This window comes from Protomyctophum parallelum (assembly GCF_964188405.1).
Source record: "Protomyctophum parallelum genome assembly, chromosome: 22".
Classification (NCBI taxonomy): domain Eukaryota; kingdom Metazoa; phylum Chordata; class Actinopteri; order Myctophiformes; family Myctophidae; genus Protomyctophum; species Protomyctophum parallelum.
This window is the reverse complement of record NC_139714.1, coordinates 12,858,916-12,876,239: the sequence shown is the minus strand read 5'-3', so window position 1 is coordinate 12,876,239 and position 17,324 is coordinate 12,858,916. Positions and strand designations below refer to the sequence as shown.

Below are 17,324 nucleotides of genomic sequence, written 5' to 3'. Positions count from 1 at the left end.
TGCAAAATGGATAACTGCCTGGACTCTGGAGGGACCCCCTCACCTGTGAGTATGCATTATGACCACTAGAGGTCACCCCTAGCCCATTGGCCCAGTATGTATGGCATTCAAAATCACTATGAGATCTGTTTGTGTCAGTGGGGCTTCTCACAAAGAAACAAACAAAACTCTAGAAATTGATAAATTACCAATAATAATAAAGAAACAAGCCCAAATAAAAGCAAGAAACCGCAACTACCAATTTTGACAAGCGTGTTTGAGGATAAATAGTTTAGTAAGTAGGCCAAGACATAGCAACTATGACCACTGATGGGACGCTGAGAAACAGTGTCCAGATGTGTAAAGTAACTACATTTACTCTAAGTGCTGTACGTAAGTACATTCTTTAGGTATTACTACTACTGGAGTATTTCCTATTTCCAGTAGCCTATTTTTACTTCTACTACACTACATCTCAGAGGCAAATATTGTACTTTTACTCCACAAAACCTTTTTGAATCTTTATGTAGTGATTACATTGAATCCCAGTCTCCTACTCGCCAGACCGATACACAACCTGTCATGCCAGGCAGTCTGATTGGCAGGGCTGTTGCGGGCCAGGTCTTGGCTGGGTGCTACAATTCACATTCACTTTGCCCTGGGTTGGCTTCAATCATGAATCATGAATAACCCATAGTTTGACACGTTAAATGCTACTTAAAGCATAATAAAAATAAAAAAATAAAAATGTGAAATTTTTTACCCAACTTTCAACCCCTGAATTTACCATGATCCAAAATGTATATAATTCACAATTTTTTATATGTTATTTGGATGACCCTAAGGCATATATGTCAAACAATGTCCCACAATGCACTGCGAGTGCATTGTCACGTATCGAGGGCCCACAAGCGCAAGCATGCGTCTTCTCTTCACTATTGATCAGCAGTGAAAGTATATCACTTGTGGTCAACTTTCAGCTACCTCTCTCCCCAAAAATGGCCCGTGTGTTGAAACACAGTCCGGCCCTCGACTTGTACCAATTTCTTTATTTTGGCCCACTGTGTATTTGAGTTTGACATCCCTGCCCTAAGGGCTGTATTTTGCGTGTCTTAAGTAACCTAACTTGAGTAAACTAAAGACCTGGAGGTGTGATCAATGCTCTTTGGCCACTCAGAATAGCCAAATGGCATTGATCACGCCTCCAGGTCTTTAGTTTACTCAAGTTAGGGAATAAGACCTGGTACTTAAGACACGCAAAATACAGCCCTAAGGATCATAAAAAACCTTGAATTATTACTAATGCAATTTATTGTGGGTCACGCCCCTTTTTAGCTTCTCCAGCATTGACATCCAAACATTTCAATCTCTTAAAGTGACAGCACAGTTATTATCAAATTTTTGACTAGGCCAGTGATGCTCAACCTGTGGGTCAGGACCCCCAGGCGGCATCTCCACATCATTTTGTGGGTGTCCCTAGAATAGATGACAGTGGAGTGACAATTTAAGGACTTTAAAGACATTTTTAAATGTTCGTCAAACTAAATGTAATGCCAACTCCTACATTCCAAGTGCTTATCAGGGTGGACAGTCCCCAGTTCAAATAACCACTGAGCTAGGCTACAAATCACATTTTAAACATAACAAAGCAACGCTTCTTCAATATGTATAAGATTATGTGAAGTTTAAAATGTAGCCTACCAAAGAAATGCATAATTTGCTTTTCATTTCAATTTTTAGGCTATCTGAATACTGTTTCTTTAAATTCTTTGTTTTCACTTTTTACTTGTTTTTCATATTTTCATCACCACACTGCAGGCTATACATATGTTCGTTTTAATTATTTTTTGGATTGTATTTATTCATAGTGTAAACATTATGACAGCTTCAGGGTTGAACATTCTGTTCCTAATGCACCCCTTCCCCCCCTTTGAGCTGCCAAGTAGACAAACAACACAAAACAGTGTGTTCAAAACATTGCGCTGAGGTTGAGGACGAGGCCACAATGAGCATAGATAGACTATAGGAGCCCAGACCAAGTACAGAGCCAAGTGTTTATTGACCTAGCTGTTACAAGGTTTCATCCTAGCTCATTGCAATTTCAGTATTGCACGTGTGCCAGCCACATGTCTGCCACTGTGCCAGCCACATGTCATATTTTTTACAGACCGTATATTATTTGTTACATTTTACTGTTTCAGAATGTGTTATCCAGTGTAGGGGAAAATAACACCATTCGGTTCATTACACACCTTTGAAATGAGATATTTTGTCTAGACAATTCATAATTGTCTGGTGAACTCAACATTAAGGGGATGGCAAGCCACAGGCCACCACCACCACCACCCAAACATTACTGTAAATGTCTCCCCCCTGTTTATTTTGCATTGTTTGTTTAGTATTTCTATTTATTTAGTAGTATATTTCTTGTTACAGAGTGTACAGTGCCTTGGTTCAATGATTGGATTGGATGATAGGGAACCAGCAATGCTGCATTACCTGCATACCTTGTTACTCCATGACTAGTGAGTTTCTCAAGTGAGTTTCTCAAACGCTAATATGTTTTGATTTTGCACAAATAATATCTGATCCGTGAGGTAATTTGGAGAATATGATTTATTTTTTATTATGCAACATCAAACAGACTCACATAAGTCTCACATAAAGTCCTGCAGAGATATTGGCCTGAGAACAAACGTAGTTGCCTACCACTGCAGTCGAGGAACAGGCTTTGTTGTGATTGTGTAATTAACCTGAGGTTCAGAACCGGTTAGGCAGAAAGTCTGTTAGGCAGCGCAAATATTTTTTTTATTATTTATAAATGGAACATTGTAAAAAGGCATAACGAGGACATCACTTCTGCCAACGTTGTTCTCTTTTTCACTATAGTCTATATCAGGGGTACTTAATTAGAAATTCTGAAGGTCTACAAACAATCTTTGAATAAGATCATGATCCCGTCCCATGCACGTGTGCAGAGTATGACAAATATTGACCTCCAAAAATCCACAGCAAATAATTAAGAGAGGTATTGTGTTGAGGCACAAAGAACACTTATTTGTCAAGTTGTGCCTGCTTAATAAGATAAATAGCCTCTATAAGAGAAATAGCACATTTGGTTACCAAGACTTTGTCCATTGAGGTTTAACAACAATCTCATCTACTGCTAGGGAAATGCACATATCATCATCATCATCATCATCATCATCATCATCATCATCATCAACAACAGGGCAACTTGAACTTTGACCATAGAGCCATCTGTCCATTTTATCCATAAAACATTCAAAACTCTGCGTTTTTACTTTGTCATTTTGGAAGAGCATTTTCAGCTTCATCATAAGTAAATATATTTTTAGCCTCATTTAAATATTGCTCATCGTTCCACAAGGCAACATCTCTTGGGTTAGACAGCTTCAGCTTGTACCGCTTTGCCCTTCTGTCCCTTTGCAAAGTGTCAATATCAAATCTTTGTGGGTCATTTCGACCTCACCCACAGCCCCATCACCAGACTCAAGTTCAACCCCCTTGTCATTTGTTGGCTGCTTGTAAGCGCAAGTTTGTGCCTCACTTTTCTCCATGAGGAAAAGGTCAATGGACCATTTTCGATATAGTTTGTCACAACATGCTGTTTGCATCGGCGGCCCTGCACCGCTGAAACGTACCACACTTTGTTGGTGAAGCGTGCTGTGGGTGATCTCTCCACCGTATGGCCGTCCGGTACAGTCAGACTCCGGTCCCGATCCGCTGCTGTGACTGCAGTCCGGTGACCGGTCCGGTCCTATGGTCTGGTGCCGATGATCTGCTGCAGACTCGATCACCTCCCAAGTCCAACAGCAGAACTTGCGTGCAGCCGATTGTTACACAAACACATGCTGTGCCTGGTCCTGTGCCGTGCGTGCAGCGTGTCCAATCCAAACTGGCCCGCTGGTTCTTCGACTTCCCTATTAGTCTTTGTGGAACCAAGGCAGTTTTTAGACTTAATTGTAGCGCCTAAACCCCATTATTAGGCGTTACTGGTTGCCAATTACAGCCAGGATTGAAGTTATGACGTGTGCTCCAGAAAGTGATGTCCAAACATGTCCATTCAGTTGAAGTATATTTATTAGCTGCCAAAGCCCTATACTTTTACATATAAATAAACATATAAGTCAAAATAATAGTCTAAAAACTGTTTGCCTTTGCATGTCAGCAACACCTGCACCTGATTAGGGGCGGGCCAGGGTTAAATACCCCTCCCTGTAACCATGATAACTAAGGCCTTGATTGACAAGTACTTCAATGACAGCACAGAATAGATACATGGCTCAAATGGCTCTTACAAGTGGTTCTAAAACAACACTAGACTGAAAATCTAGGCAGTAATAGTCACCAGAAACCTGTCTGTTCACATTTCATGGTTTGCAGATGTACTTGTAATAGGAGTGGAGGTTTGCATGAGAATAGGTGAAACTAACCAGTCACAATTGGCTACATTCTGACACCAAACAATGTTTGGGTAACATGTATTCTACTTTAAATCTCCTGTGTAAACATGGGGCACAAACCAAACCGAACAAAGACACTTAGTCTGTGACTGCCATATAAGTTCTAATTTTGGTTATATTTTTTATATCATGTATTTGCCCTGAACTTGGCTTTTCCATGTTCTTGTGCAACATCAACTCTTCTGCTCAGCGTTTGAACTTGTCGCAGGACAGAGAAAGTTTTTTTTTTCCTGAACTGTTTCTGAATTGTGGCATCTAAGGTCGCATTCATACCAGAGAGCTTTGCTGCGATTAAAACGAATCCTGCTGCGCATTGTCAGAAAGTGCGCTTCGTTTGGCAGGTGTGAAGGCTCATTCGAATCCTAATGCGCAGCAAATAACCGCATTTTACTCCGCCCAAAAACGTGCGTTTCGCTTCGCTTCGAATTGCACTTGACTACGATTCGGTGCAGGTGTGAATGCAATCCGCAGTAAATAAAGGAAATTAAGCAAACATAATGTGGCGGGTGAGGAGCTGAACACAGTTGGAGACGGAGAAGGCATATTTTACGCAGCGCAAAGATGTCCCGTTACTGTGGATAGACGTGGTCGAATAAGGAGACTGAAGCCCTGATCGAAATGAGGACGTGTAGCCTACATTAATCAATTGCTTAAGAAAACACATAAAAACACTGCAGTGTATTATAGCCTACATAATATTCTGTCTGTCTGTGCGTGCCGTAAACATGGAGTGCTGTCACTGTGTGGGACTGGGGAGTTATATCAGTGCGCTCATGCAGCGCTGTGCCTCCATGCCCAAAAGAACAGTGTGTGGCGGCTGCGTGCGTAGAGAGAGAGAGAGGGGGGGGGTCCCAGACGGCACGACACATGCACGTTATGAGTGTAATTTTATCACCATAGATTTCACTGTGTAGGCTATAGTTTATGAACGGAACACATTGATAAAGGTCCCCCCTGCTGCGTTTCCAATTGCTGCGAATGACAGTGTGAAGGCAAACCCCAGCCAATTAAATATGCAAGAATTCCATTTCCCCGCCCATACGGATCTGAGTCTACCGAAGTATTAGGTGAGAATGTGACCTAAGTCAATATTTGGTTTGAATGTATTGATTTTATTGCAGTTTGTGTTGCTGTGATTCTATCGTAGGACTCATTCCCTCTAAAGTATATGCAGCCAGCAAGGTTTGTTTCTTTTGTTTATATTATTTTTTTTCTTATTTTTTTTCTTTTGATGACTGGTCTAACCAATGACTAGTCTAAACCAAATACTGTCTAAACTAAGTACTGCACCCATGGTTTGGCGTTAATACGAGCATTTGTTTGTTTCATTTTTTATGTAGTTCAACGTTGGTGTTATTTGAGCCGTAAGAGGGCTGAAATACACTATCAGTATGCAGAACCACTGTGTCAATTATGAGGAGGAAGTGACAGACACAGTTGATGTAAAACAAACTCCACTCTCGTCTCCATACAGAACATGAAGCTTCACCTCCACTATAGTTAATAACTATAGTCAGTTTGTACTTGTATTTTGTAGTAGGCGCGTAGGTTCCACGGTAACTTCCACCAAAGGAGGTGTGCCAACGTCCACAGTGATAAACGTGTAGAGTCTATGCATCTCAACCTTCTTGACGTTGTATTTGAGGGATGTGTACCCATCTTTTACCATAGTGTAGTAGGTGTTTTTAATCAGTTCAAATCTTGCGGGATTTGGATCATTATGCAAGTCTGCATCATGCCTGATCATTTTGAACCTCCCAGTCTGCATGTCAGGCCGAGAGATGGAAAAAAATATCTTTGCAGTTCTTCTGTAGATATCGTCGTCCTCGCCGCCCCAGCCCCAAAACTCATTTGGGAAGCCATTAATGGCCAAGTACTGGGATTTGGAGAATGTCACGGCACCTCCAAAGATGGTTGTGTAGGGCAACATGTAACTAAATTTGTCAATAGCCACAGACAGGTGTCTGGGCTTTGAAAAACAGCCATAGATGTTACGGTCATTAATTGGGATTAAATCCACATCAGTGAAAACAAAGCAGTTATAACCGTCCTTCATTGCCTCAGCAAAGCCTATATTCATCAATTTGGCCCTGTTGAATGTGCCCTCTCCATCCTGGTTAATGACGTACACTCCATAGTCCAGCTGTTGGCGCTGCAGCATGGGATGGACGTAGTGGAGCCACTGTATCAGGTGTCGATGCCGATTACGGAATGGAATGATGATTGCCACCTAAAAGAGAAGGAAATATTTTTATGTGTTGAGCATTGAGTTGGGGCAGTGAAGAAATACCACGATTACATTACATTTTGATACAGAAATAAATGGCTTAAAAATATTCACATTACTTCCTTAGACAAATTCTAGTAGGCACTAATTTCCTTTAAGTATTTTGGTGGTTGTAACCAGTCAATTGAAAAAAATACAAAATGGCTCGTAATTTATAGGCATGGGATAAGGCATAAGGCAGAAGATGGGGCCCATAATCTCTTAGGACAGTGGTCCACTCCACTCCCCACATGATCTTTTGGGGGTCCCTAGATGACAGTGATGTACATTTGTGCACCATTCCCATCGGGCATGATGTGAAGTGTAAAGATAACCATTGTATTTTCTTTATAGTTTTATAGTGTGTTAAAGATAGAAGTTTAACATACTGTATAAGCTCATGGCAGAAGTACATGACACATGCAGGGTCTTGGTACAGTACTTCTCTGAGGAAAGCAGAGAGAAAAGAGCATGTCATGGGACCTGGCTGTACCCTAAACAATACATATGCCATGTCATCTTTACTGATATTCAGATCGTCAGAACATAATCATTAAGGTCAACTGTGAACAACTGTAATAAAAGGTATAATCATCCTACTGTATATACCAGATATGGGAGAAGACCTTAAGAGGTGGCTGTTCATAGCTACTGTGGAGTCAGTACTGCTGTATGGGGCTGAGACATGGACCCTCACAGTACAACAGGAAAAAGCCCTGGATGGAGTCTACACAAGAATGCTACGATTGGCACTAGGTGTCACATGGACGGACCGCATCAGAAATGTGGACCTCTATGGGGACCTACCACGGGTCACAGATAAAGTCAAAGAGAGAATGATGAGGCTGGCAGGGCACTGCGTCAGGCACCCCAAACTTGAGGGAAGTAAATTGACTCTATGGGAGCCAACCCAGGGCAAAGCCAGGAGGGGAAAGAAGAGTACCACCTACAGTATGTGGACTACTGCAGCGCGACAGCTTAGCTAACAACACTACAGAGTTCAAGAACCTGATGTTAGATATAGGAAATTGTGGAGGGCAGCGATCCAGGAATCCCGAGTTGGTATTGGCTATAGACCTCACTCTCGCAGTAACTAACTACCAGTAAGACACCCTCGCGTGCACGCATCTGCCTGGGTAACGGCAGACTGCTGGGTGAGCGCTGACTCTTTGGCATGGGGGGTCAGATCAACATATGGAATGAATTCTGTACTGGCCATATATGGAGCATGTCTTGAGTGTACAGGGTTTGATGAGATCAGATCAACATATGTAATATCAGAACAGCTCAGCTCCATATATGGAGATGTAAGGGTGGCAGCGGGGGCAGTGTCTAGAGTGTACAGGGCTTGATGAGGTGTGGCCATGTATGGGGCATGTCTTGAGTGTACAGGGTTTGATGAGGTCAGATCAACATATGGAATGTCAGAACAGGTCAGCTTCATATGGAGATCTAAGGGTGGCAGTGGGGGCAGTGTCTTGATAGTACAGGGTTTGATGAGGGCCCAGGTAGGGATGGGTCTTAATTTTCGGGCCTGTTAATGTCGTGTAATTTAATGAACCTAACTCTAGTTTTCTCCGGCTGCCGGGTGCAGCTGCACTAATAACTTTGGGGCAGCCCGGGCGGGCCGTCTAGTTTGAATGGACAGGTATCAGTCAAAAAGGATACATCGAAGAGGAAGGACAGGTGGGGAAGGATCAACATATGGAATGTCAGTTGCTGGCCGGCTCCATATACGCAGATCTAATGATCCAGTGTTCTCCATGTATGGCTATCCAGGGTTTGATGAGTTCAAACAAACTATCTTTACACCTGGTAAAAACTGAATCCATTCTCTTTGGATCAAATAGTAATCTCAGCAAGGCAGATGGCTTCTTGGTTAGAGTGGGTGACAATATTATTACACGAAAAGATGAAATTACCTACCTAGGTTCCATCCTGGAGGCAAATCTTTCCGGTGATAAAATGGCCACCAACATAATCAAAAAAGTCAACCAAAGAACACAATTCCTATACATGTATGTATGATACAGGATCTCCTCACTGGTCAACAAAAACACCTTGAAGACCCTAACAGGAGCTCTCGTACAAGGTTTCATCGACTATGCATGCACCTCTTGGTACCACACCACCTCAAAGGTCCTTAATTAAAACAAGGCTCCAGACATCCCAAAACAAACTGGTCAGGCTACTACTTGGCCTCACTCCCCGAACCCACTTTGACAGGCTGGAATGGCTTAGGGTTGACGACAGAGTACAACATCTTGCAATGGGTCTGGTCTACCAAGATACCCATGTACCTGTCTAAATACTTCCTTAATGTTAACGAAGTCCACTCCCACCACACCAGAGGGAGTTCAACAAACCATGTGCAACCCAGATTCGGCACAAACAAGGGACTAAAATAATGAATTAATTAAATTAATCATAAGACATGCAAATCCCTTGACTCCTTCAAAACCGCTCTCAAAAGGCACCTACGGATGGCTGCAATTCGAAACTTGCCCCCGTAAAATGTAGAATGTAATCAACGGTATCACCCATCCTTAATTAATTAGACACAAAACAATCAAGTCCCTATTACTATCACTATCATCCCTCCATTAATTTACTCACCTTATGAAGTGAAATACAGTCTGGTGGTTTGTATCGTCCTCCTTCAAGTAGAGTAGAGCTTAATTCCGTCTTCACAGACTCCATGGTCCTGTCCCAATTGAACTCCACATGAAATGGACCCACCAGGTGAGGAGAGGACTTTGGACAGCAAGTCATGGTTGCATTCTGGGGTTTGTTGCAGTCTGGCTCAAACCTCTGGTCAGTGTAATGTGACTTAACAGAGGTAACTACCGTCATCTTCTGGATAACAGAGATGTAGTTGGAATGCAGCCATAATCCAAATAATACCACCAACTGAAACAGTATTGTACATATTATTACCAGCTTTATCATATGCATCTTTCCTATTTCTCTTGAGTTGTAAAAAAAAAAGAAAAGAAAAGGACAACTGACGGTTCAAAGAAATAGCAGCGATCGAAACGTCATTCACTGCCACTCCTGCATGGTCCAGTATGAGTTTGTTATGGTAACACTAATGTCAAGACATTAACTACTGAACTAGCTATCAGGTAACAGAAACACTACCGGACAGGTTTTTGTCATCCCTCGTGAACTGACCACTCTCTCTCTCTCTCTCTCTCTCTCTCTCTGTCTGTCATTCTCTCTCTCGCTCTGTGTGCTTCCCTCCGCTCTTCTCTGTCAGAAGGAAGAAGGCAGTGGATGTTCAGGTGTTGCAAAACAGGTGAAACGGGCGCTCCAAAAAAGTCATCATCTGTACAAACCTGATTGCCTAGTTTATGTAGCCTACATAAGTGGCCTTGCGGTTAGAGTGTCCGTCCTGACTCCTGATCACGGCTAGGTCATACTAAAGAAAGAAAAATGGAGTGCCGTGAGTTTTTTCCCACCCTAAAACATGATCATCAGGTTTGACTGTCAAGGTTTCAGCCCCCAGGAAGAAACCCTAAATACAAAGGGAAGACATCATTGCACATAAAAACCACACCGAGGGGTCTAATGAAGTACTGTCACCTCATAAACACATGAAAAACTGGAAAAAATACTTAAATCACTCCATCTTTAATTAAAATCAGGTTTTTAATTAAAACAAAAAATGGTTTCTAATGAAAAATCAGTGGTCTACAGTCATCACTAGCCTACAGTCTACAGCTATCTACAGCTGCTCCAAAGAGTGCATCTATCTAGTTTCCCATATTATGTGTTCGTTTCCGTATGTCTTGTCTAATATCTTTGTTTAGGTCTGATAGATTTATTTTAACCTTGTAAGTCCCAGTCCATATCTATCGGACAGTATATTAATTATTTACATAGTTATATACTCATTATGGGGTTATGTCTGGCGCCGTCACTTGTAACTCGACTTGCTTAGTGTGTTTTGTGTTCAGCATGATTAGATTTTTGCATCATGGCCTGCATCTTATGACAAAAATGCTATCAGACGGCCTGGGCCATGGCTCAATGGTCCAGGCACCTTGGCTGGTAATCCAAAAAATGTACATTTAAAAAATGCTATCACACAGGTTTTGTCTTGAGCTTACGCCTTTTTGCCAAAGCAAATGAGTAAACACTAGCTTACAAAACCTTTTGTAAGCTAGTGGTTACAAAACCAAAGCTACCTTGTGGGAAGGAAATGGAACAAGCAATAGGAATTATTATTGACAACAAACTCACTTGGAAACACCATATAGACAACTTAAAAACCAAAATATCAAAAACCATTGCAATTCTGTATAAAAGTAAATACATTATTAATAAAAAATCACTCCAGACACTCTATAACTCTTTAATACTGCCTTATCTAACCTACTGTGCTGAAATCTGGGGAAACACCTACAAAACAATAATATATCCCATTTTTCTCCTACAAAAGAAAGCAATAAGAATAATCAATTTGGCTGAATACTATGTACCTACAAATACACTATTTATAAATAACAACACACTGAAACTTGAAGACCTAGTCAACCTCAACACAGCTACAACTAGAAAAAGTGCCCTTCTGGGCACAGGTCTCCACCAGGTTATCCACAGATCCGTGCAGTTAGAGGTAAAAACACTTTTCGTCCAGTTATAGCGCCACCTTGAGGCTGAGTTGAAATTGTTCATGTGGCATTTTGTCCTCGGCCTAGTGGGAATGTGGGTGCACAATTTCACGGAAATCACGCGATGTGTTCATGATTTGCAGCATTTTGTTTGAAACTGAGCACTCCTGTGAACTTTGGAAGCCAATCTTAACCAATCAGGATGGAGTCTGAGAAATCTGAAAGACTGGTTTGGTTGAATGGCTCTAGAGAGACTGTGTACCAATTTGCGTGATGTTTGGACAAAATCTGTAGGTGTGCTGTGCAAAAACTTGTTTTGCACAAAGCGGCCTCCTGGTGGCGCTATAACAGGCCGTTCTGGAAAGTTTGGGGCAGAGGTTCATCGTTGGCATCCAGGGAGTGTGTGTGCAAAATTTGGCATCGAGCGGGTTAACGGTGGCCGAGATTAGCTGCTAACGGACGGACACACACACACACACACACACACACACACACACACACGGACGGACGGACGGACGGACGGACGGAGTGCAAAACATACTCTCTCCCCATGCCTTCGGCCTGGTGGAGACAATAATGTATAAGATCTATAATAATAAGCTACTTCCAACCTGCATGCAGGATCTGTTCAAACCCAGGGAGAGTAGATACGAACTCAAGGGAACTGGAATATAAAAAAAATTGTAGTCGATAGGGCTCGCGTGAGTACATAACCACATGACCGGGCTGTTTTCTGCCCCCTCAATGTCGCAACTCTGTCTATACTCTATGGCCTTGGACTTGACTACCGCGGCCTGAATGATTCAGCCCTTCAGCCCTGCTGTGAGATATGATCTGGACAACAGATGTCAATATGAAGTTGAGGATAACAGTGACCACTTCTGTGTCTTAGTCATACTTCTCTCTCCTTTCTTTTGTAATCTTTTTTTGTCATCAGACGGACAGCTTGGTCATATACTTCTCTCTTTGTTGACGTTTTGTTAACTCATCCTCCTGCCGTTAGCCCAGTGGTGGAAAGTAACTAAGTACATTTACTCAAATACTGTACTTAAGTACAATTTTGAGTTATTTGTACTTTACTTGACTGTATTCCAATTTCCAATACATTTACATCTACTCCACTACATCTCAGAGCCAACATTTGTACTTTTACTCTGCTACAATTATTTGAAAACTTTAGTTACTAGTTACTTTAGAGATTTACATTTTGATTAGAAAAACATACATTACTGTAACCACTTCAACTCTATAGTGACTCATAGGAATAGACTATGTGACAACCAGGTTTAGTCTGGTGACCACCGGAGAGACGGGTGACAGCCGGAATGTAGACGACACCCCGGGAGCAGTATGGGTTAACGCCCCAGCCTGCATCTTCCGTGAGGAGGAAGCCCAAAAACCTTCGATGAGGCCTTTAGGAGGGCCATTCGAGCCACAAGTGGAGCCTGCAGTACTACCGTTGCCCAGGTGGAGCCTGCAGAACCATTGCGGCTCAAGAATCCACCACTCCTGAATGGAGTGTCTGGTGCTGGGAGTCTGGTGCAACGCACAGGTCCTCGCTGTACTCCTGGTGAGACGTAGGAGGGGCCCGGACAGGAGGCAACCCACAGAGCCTAGTCCCTCCACATGCCAGAATGTACCTCTCAGTCCCGGCATAGTTCTGGAGTGGTTCCAACGGATTGTGTGGCCCTGGTATTTTCCTAGTGGGTCTGATCGGGACTTGATCACCCCGGCTGGGTCACCCGAGTGAGGGGTATGATGTTCGCGAGACCCTAAACCCTGATGACCTTGGGATACATCACTGAGGATACGTCCCAGTTGCATCCATGCAATGTATTTTCGTTCTGAAGTAACCACTTCAAATATACAAACACATATGCAGTAAAAATATTAAACAATAATAAAAATATACACTATATATTTGAAGCAACCACTTATAACTAGTATAAAGCATACAAGCCATATGTGTCTTTTCATTTTGTTTATCATTGATATTTAAGAAGCATAGCTCTGTAGACAATCAGTTTTGCTTTCGTTCTTGTTTTATTTCAGTCAAACTGTAACTTTGTAACCCTCATTCTGTATGTTCAACTGTATTGTTTAAACATGACTGAGATAAATAAACTAACTAACTTTGATAATTTTGCTGTCAGAAAGGGTTAGATCTTGAAGAAATGGTGGCCATATTGAATGTTTGAGTGGCCAGTGCCTTTTGAGTGGCCTTTACAGAGGATTTGTGCCAAATTTCATACTCACAACACAACCTGCTCGATTCAGTGCTTTTTTGTTATTTGATAATAATTTTAGCTCCCCCCCTTCCTATACAAACCCATTGTTGCTACCTGGTTCTTCTTCTTGTACGTGGGTGACTGACTGGTCTATTTGGCAACCCGTTACCGCCACCTATAGCGTCATTATAGCGCTTTACACTTCCACACTTCCACATTTATAAGTGCAGTTCTGCCATTGTGGCAGTAATTATTACACAATTAACAACAATAAAACCAAAATACCTTTTGATAGATCTAATGGGTGTGATCTGATCACATCCCTCTGCACAATGTAGAGTTTGTTGAGCATCAGTATATAATTTGTTTGATTCATGTGTTAACTGCATGTGTATGTTGCGACTGAATGCAGTGAAGGTAGTTGTAATAATAATAATAATCAAACTTTATTTGTATAGCACCTTTCATGACATCAAATGCAGCTCAAAGTGCTTTACAGAACAATGGAGAATAAAAGAAAAGTGACAGGACATTTTACAGTACATTACATTTATTCTTTCTTTCTTTCTTTCTTTCTGCAGCTGAATACTGTGCCTCAACCTGCTGTAGAAGCCCATATGCCAAAAAGGTTGATACTACCATTACCAACACTCTCTGGATCATAACTGGTTGCCTGAAGCCCACCCCTGTGTTCCACATGCCAGAAGGAATTTCCCTGGCTGGCCTCCGACGAGAAGCTGCTATCCTTACACCAGAAACATGTCTGGTAGTGATGGACGGGTCAGGTTTTTTCATAACCCGCCCAGTGTGCTACCGAGGTTGAGTGAGAAGATGGCAGCCGGGCGACGCTGGATCCTGGCCATCACTTACACAACTGATGAAGTCAAGTAGACAGCTCAAGGTAGGAAACGCTTGTATTGTATGCTTGTTTGGGACCCAATGGGTCAACATGTTCAGTGACTGGCTCTGGAATTGAACGACTCTGGATGTGAATCTGCAGTCTGTATGTTGTGTTGTGTCTGCAGTTGATGGTAGTGAGTTGTAACAGGTAACAGTATACCTGTATGTGTATACAGTATGTGGCTCTTGGTCACTCAATTATCCTATGCGTGAGTTTACTATTTCCTTTTAAGTTCAAGCTTAGCTAGAGGTCTTTGACATAACAGACATTGACTCCAAATGTTAATATGGAAAAGATTAAGACTGATGTGTATCTGCAGTATGTCTGCTGTGCTGTGGCTGATGTTGAAAGTTGTGATCTTTGACAGGGTGGCTGATATTGGTTCATGACTGGCTTGGTCGCAACACCTCCTTTCTACATTATGTAGGCCTATTCCTCGTGGCTGTTATTCTTTCTTTCTTTCTTTCCAGACCTGTTGCTCTGTGTCATAGAGATCTTTATTAAAACAGTTGCTGTATGTTCCTCAAGGATACGTCAGTGTCTGTGTTGTTGGTCTGTGTGTGGTGCACTGTGCGTACGTCTTACGTATTGACAGTGATGTCACGAGGACATCCTGTTGAATGTCCCCTCACCATCCTGGTTAATGGCGTACACTCCATAGTCCAGCTGTTGGCGCTGCAGCATGGGGTGGAGGTAGTAAAGCCACTGTATCAGGTGTTGACTCCGATTGCGGAACGGGATGATGATCGCCACCTAAAAGAAAGAAAAGGGTACATTTCAATGTTAAATGATGGTACTGGGGCAGGGAAGAGATGCGGGAGACTGATGCCATTGTACTGTAGTAGTGGAAATAGCCAATGTAAGGATAAATGGGGTACCCAGTGGCTGACAGTGGTTCTAGTGTTCTATCAGCAAGGAAGTGCACTTTCACTTCCACCCTCAGGTGGTAATACCATACCCATGACAGAGCTTAGGTGCTTCTGGGCTCATACTGTACATCTCCCAATAAGAATGACACGGACTGGCTGTGTCCTGTTCAGCCAGTTGGATTAGTGTCAGTGAGACGAGGGCTTGTAGATGACCTTCAGCACTATGAGGGCTTTATTTCAAACTGGGAGCTACTTGGGGACCAAGCAAGTCAGGAATGATTCAAGTTGAAAAGGCATGCCCCACATGGTTATACAATAGTAACAATACCCTGTTGTACCAGAGTCAGAGAGTATTTACTGTACCTGTTGTTAGAGTATCCTGTGTGCCACAGATAATGCATACTAACCTCATGTGACCAATCACATGAGCCAATATAAGTGGCAGCGAGGAGAGGGGAAGAGAGGAGAGGAGCAGAGGTGGGGGAGGAGTGGAGAGGGAGATCAGAGGGTGGGGGGTAGAGATAAGGGGGGAGTGGGAGGGAGAGATAGAGAGAGAGAAGAGGGAGAGTGAGAGAGGGGATAGAAGAGAGAGAGAGAAATGGCGGGCTAGATGTGATTGCGTAACGGCACAAACGTCTAGTGGACATAAAAACGAGTGGACAATATCAGAAACACAAATAGTTTTCATAGTCTACAGGTAACTTACAGGTCATTTAGGCTATGGTCATCTAAGGCAATTAACCACAGAGTGCACTAATGGAACCAAATGGACCCGCAGGGTCCACTCTACAAAGGGAGTGAGGGGCGCACACTGTATTTATATCAGCCACATGATAACATTATAAACATTATAATATCCTCAAAGTCCATAGACTTGGCTGACAAACGGTTTACGTCATATATTGATATATTCATGCCTGAAAATAGGCATGTTGCGTTTGTGATGCCCACCTTCCACTGTCCACCCACAAGGCAATTTTAACATCGGATGGGGTCAGTTTCTATGAGTTTGATCTGACCTGGTTAACCTGGAATACCTGACTGTCATATGAGAGGCTGATTTGAGGAGAAGGGAATCAGCTGTTCAAGATTAGCAGAAAAGGTAGATAGCTGCTCGTCTGACCTAAAACTGCCCTGACATTATGTCGCGAAATGGAAGGAAATTTTATTGGAATGTGAAGGATGCCAGACACAACATTTATTGGCAGATAAGGAGCTATAAATGAAATTGGAGAAAGATCTGGACCCAATTACTACATTTACAATTGAAATTTGGAATACAATAGTTAAAGTAAAATACAAACTGGAAAAGGAAACAAAAATTCTTATTTGGCTGGCATATGATTCACGTTTCAAACCGGGAATTTATGACCAGGGGTTTAAACGATGGGCAATATGGAAGGATATTACAGCAGTATGTACAGTGATAGAAAAGGAGGAAATGCAGAGTTTCGAAAATTTAAAGGATAAAACATGACTTAGATAAACATGAGTTTTTTCGATACCAAATGAGGGATTTCTATGAAAAAGAGATAAAAACGGACTCAAGGAATGAGATTATTAGGATTATGGTTCAGGCCTATGAAAAGAAAAAAGGTAGAGTAATCTCAGCTCTTATGGCAAGTAAAGACTATATTAAGGAGAAGTGGGAAGCTGGATTTGGGGTGCGGGTTACGGATGAGGACACAAGCTTTTGAATGTGGAGGGAATTCGTCTGGAAGAATACCAGATATTTCATAACTCTAAAGATTAAACCAAGAGTGCAGTCTAAACAACAACCATGCTGGAGGTTATGTTGAAGTATAAATGTTGACCATGAACACATATTTTGGAATTTATCCCAATAAATAATTATTGGGATAATGTATGGTCAGAGATAAAGAAGATACTAAGCTATGAGATACCTAAGACTAATGTTGTGCTGTACCTGGGTGATTTGACACAGGATAACACACAGAGAGAAGATATGGTCAAAGTA

At 42.1% G+C, this 17,324-nt stretch overlaps 1 protein-coding gene across 1 annotated transcript; it reads right to left on the bottom strand.

The window, feature by feature from the left end:
- Positions 1-5,979: 5,979 nt before the first annotated feature.
- LOC310853672 (beta-1,4-galactosyltransferase 1-like) lies at positions 5,980-10,128 on the bottom strand (the record flags this gene model as incomplete). Its single annotated transcript, XM_083758067.1, has 3 exons — positions 9,670-10,128; positions 9,349-9,585; positions 5,980-6,696 (listed from the first exon to the last, which is right to left on the bottom strand). The coding sequence occupies exons 1-3, from the start codon at positions 9,685-9,687 to the stop codon at positions 5,980-5,982; spliced, it is 972 nt and encodes a 323-aa protein (XP_083614193.1). The 5' UTR covers positions 9,688-10,128.
- Between the last annotated feature and the right edge of the window lie 7,196 nt (positions 10,129-17,324).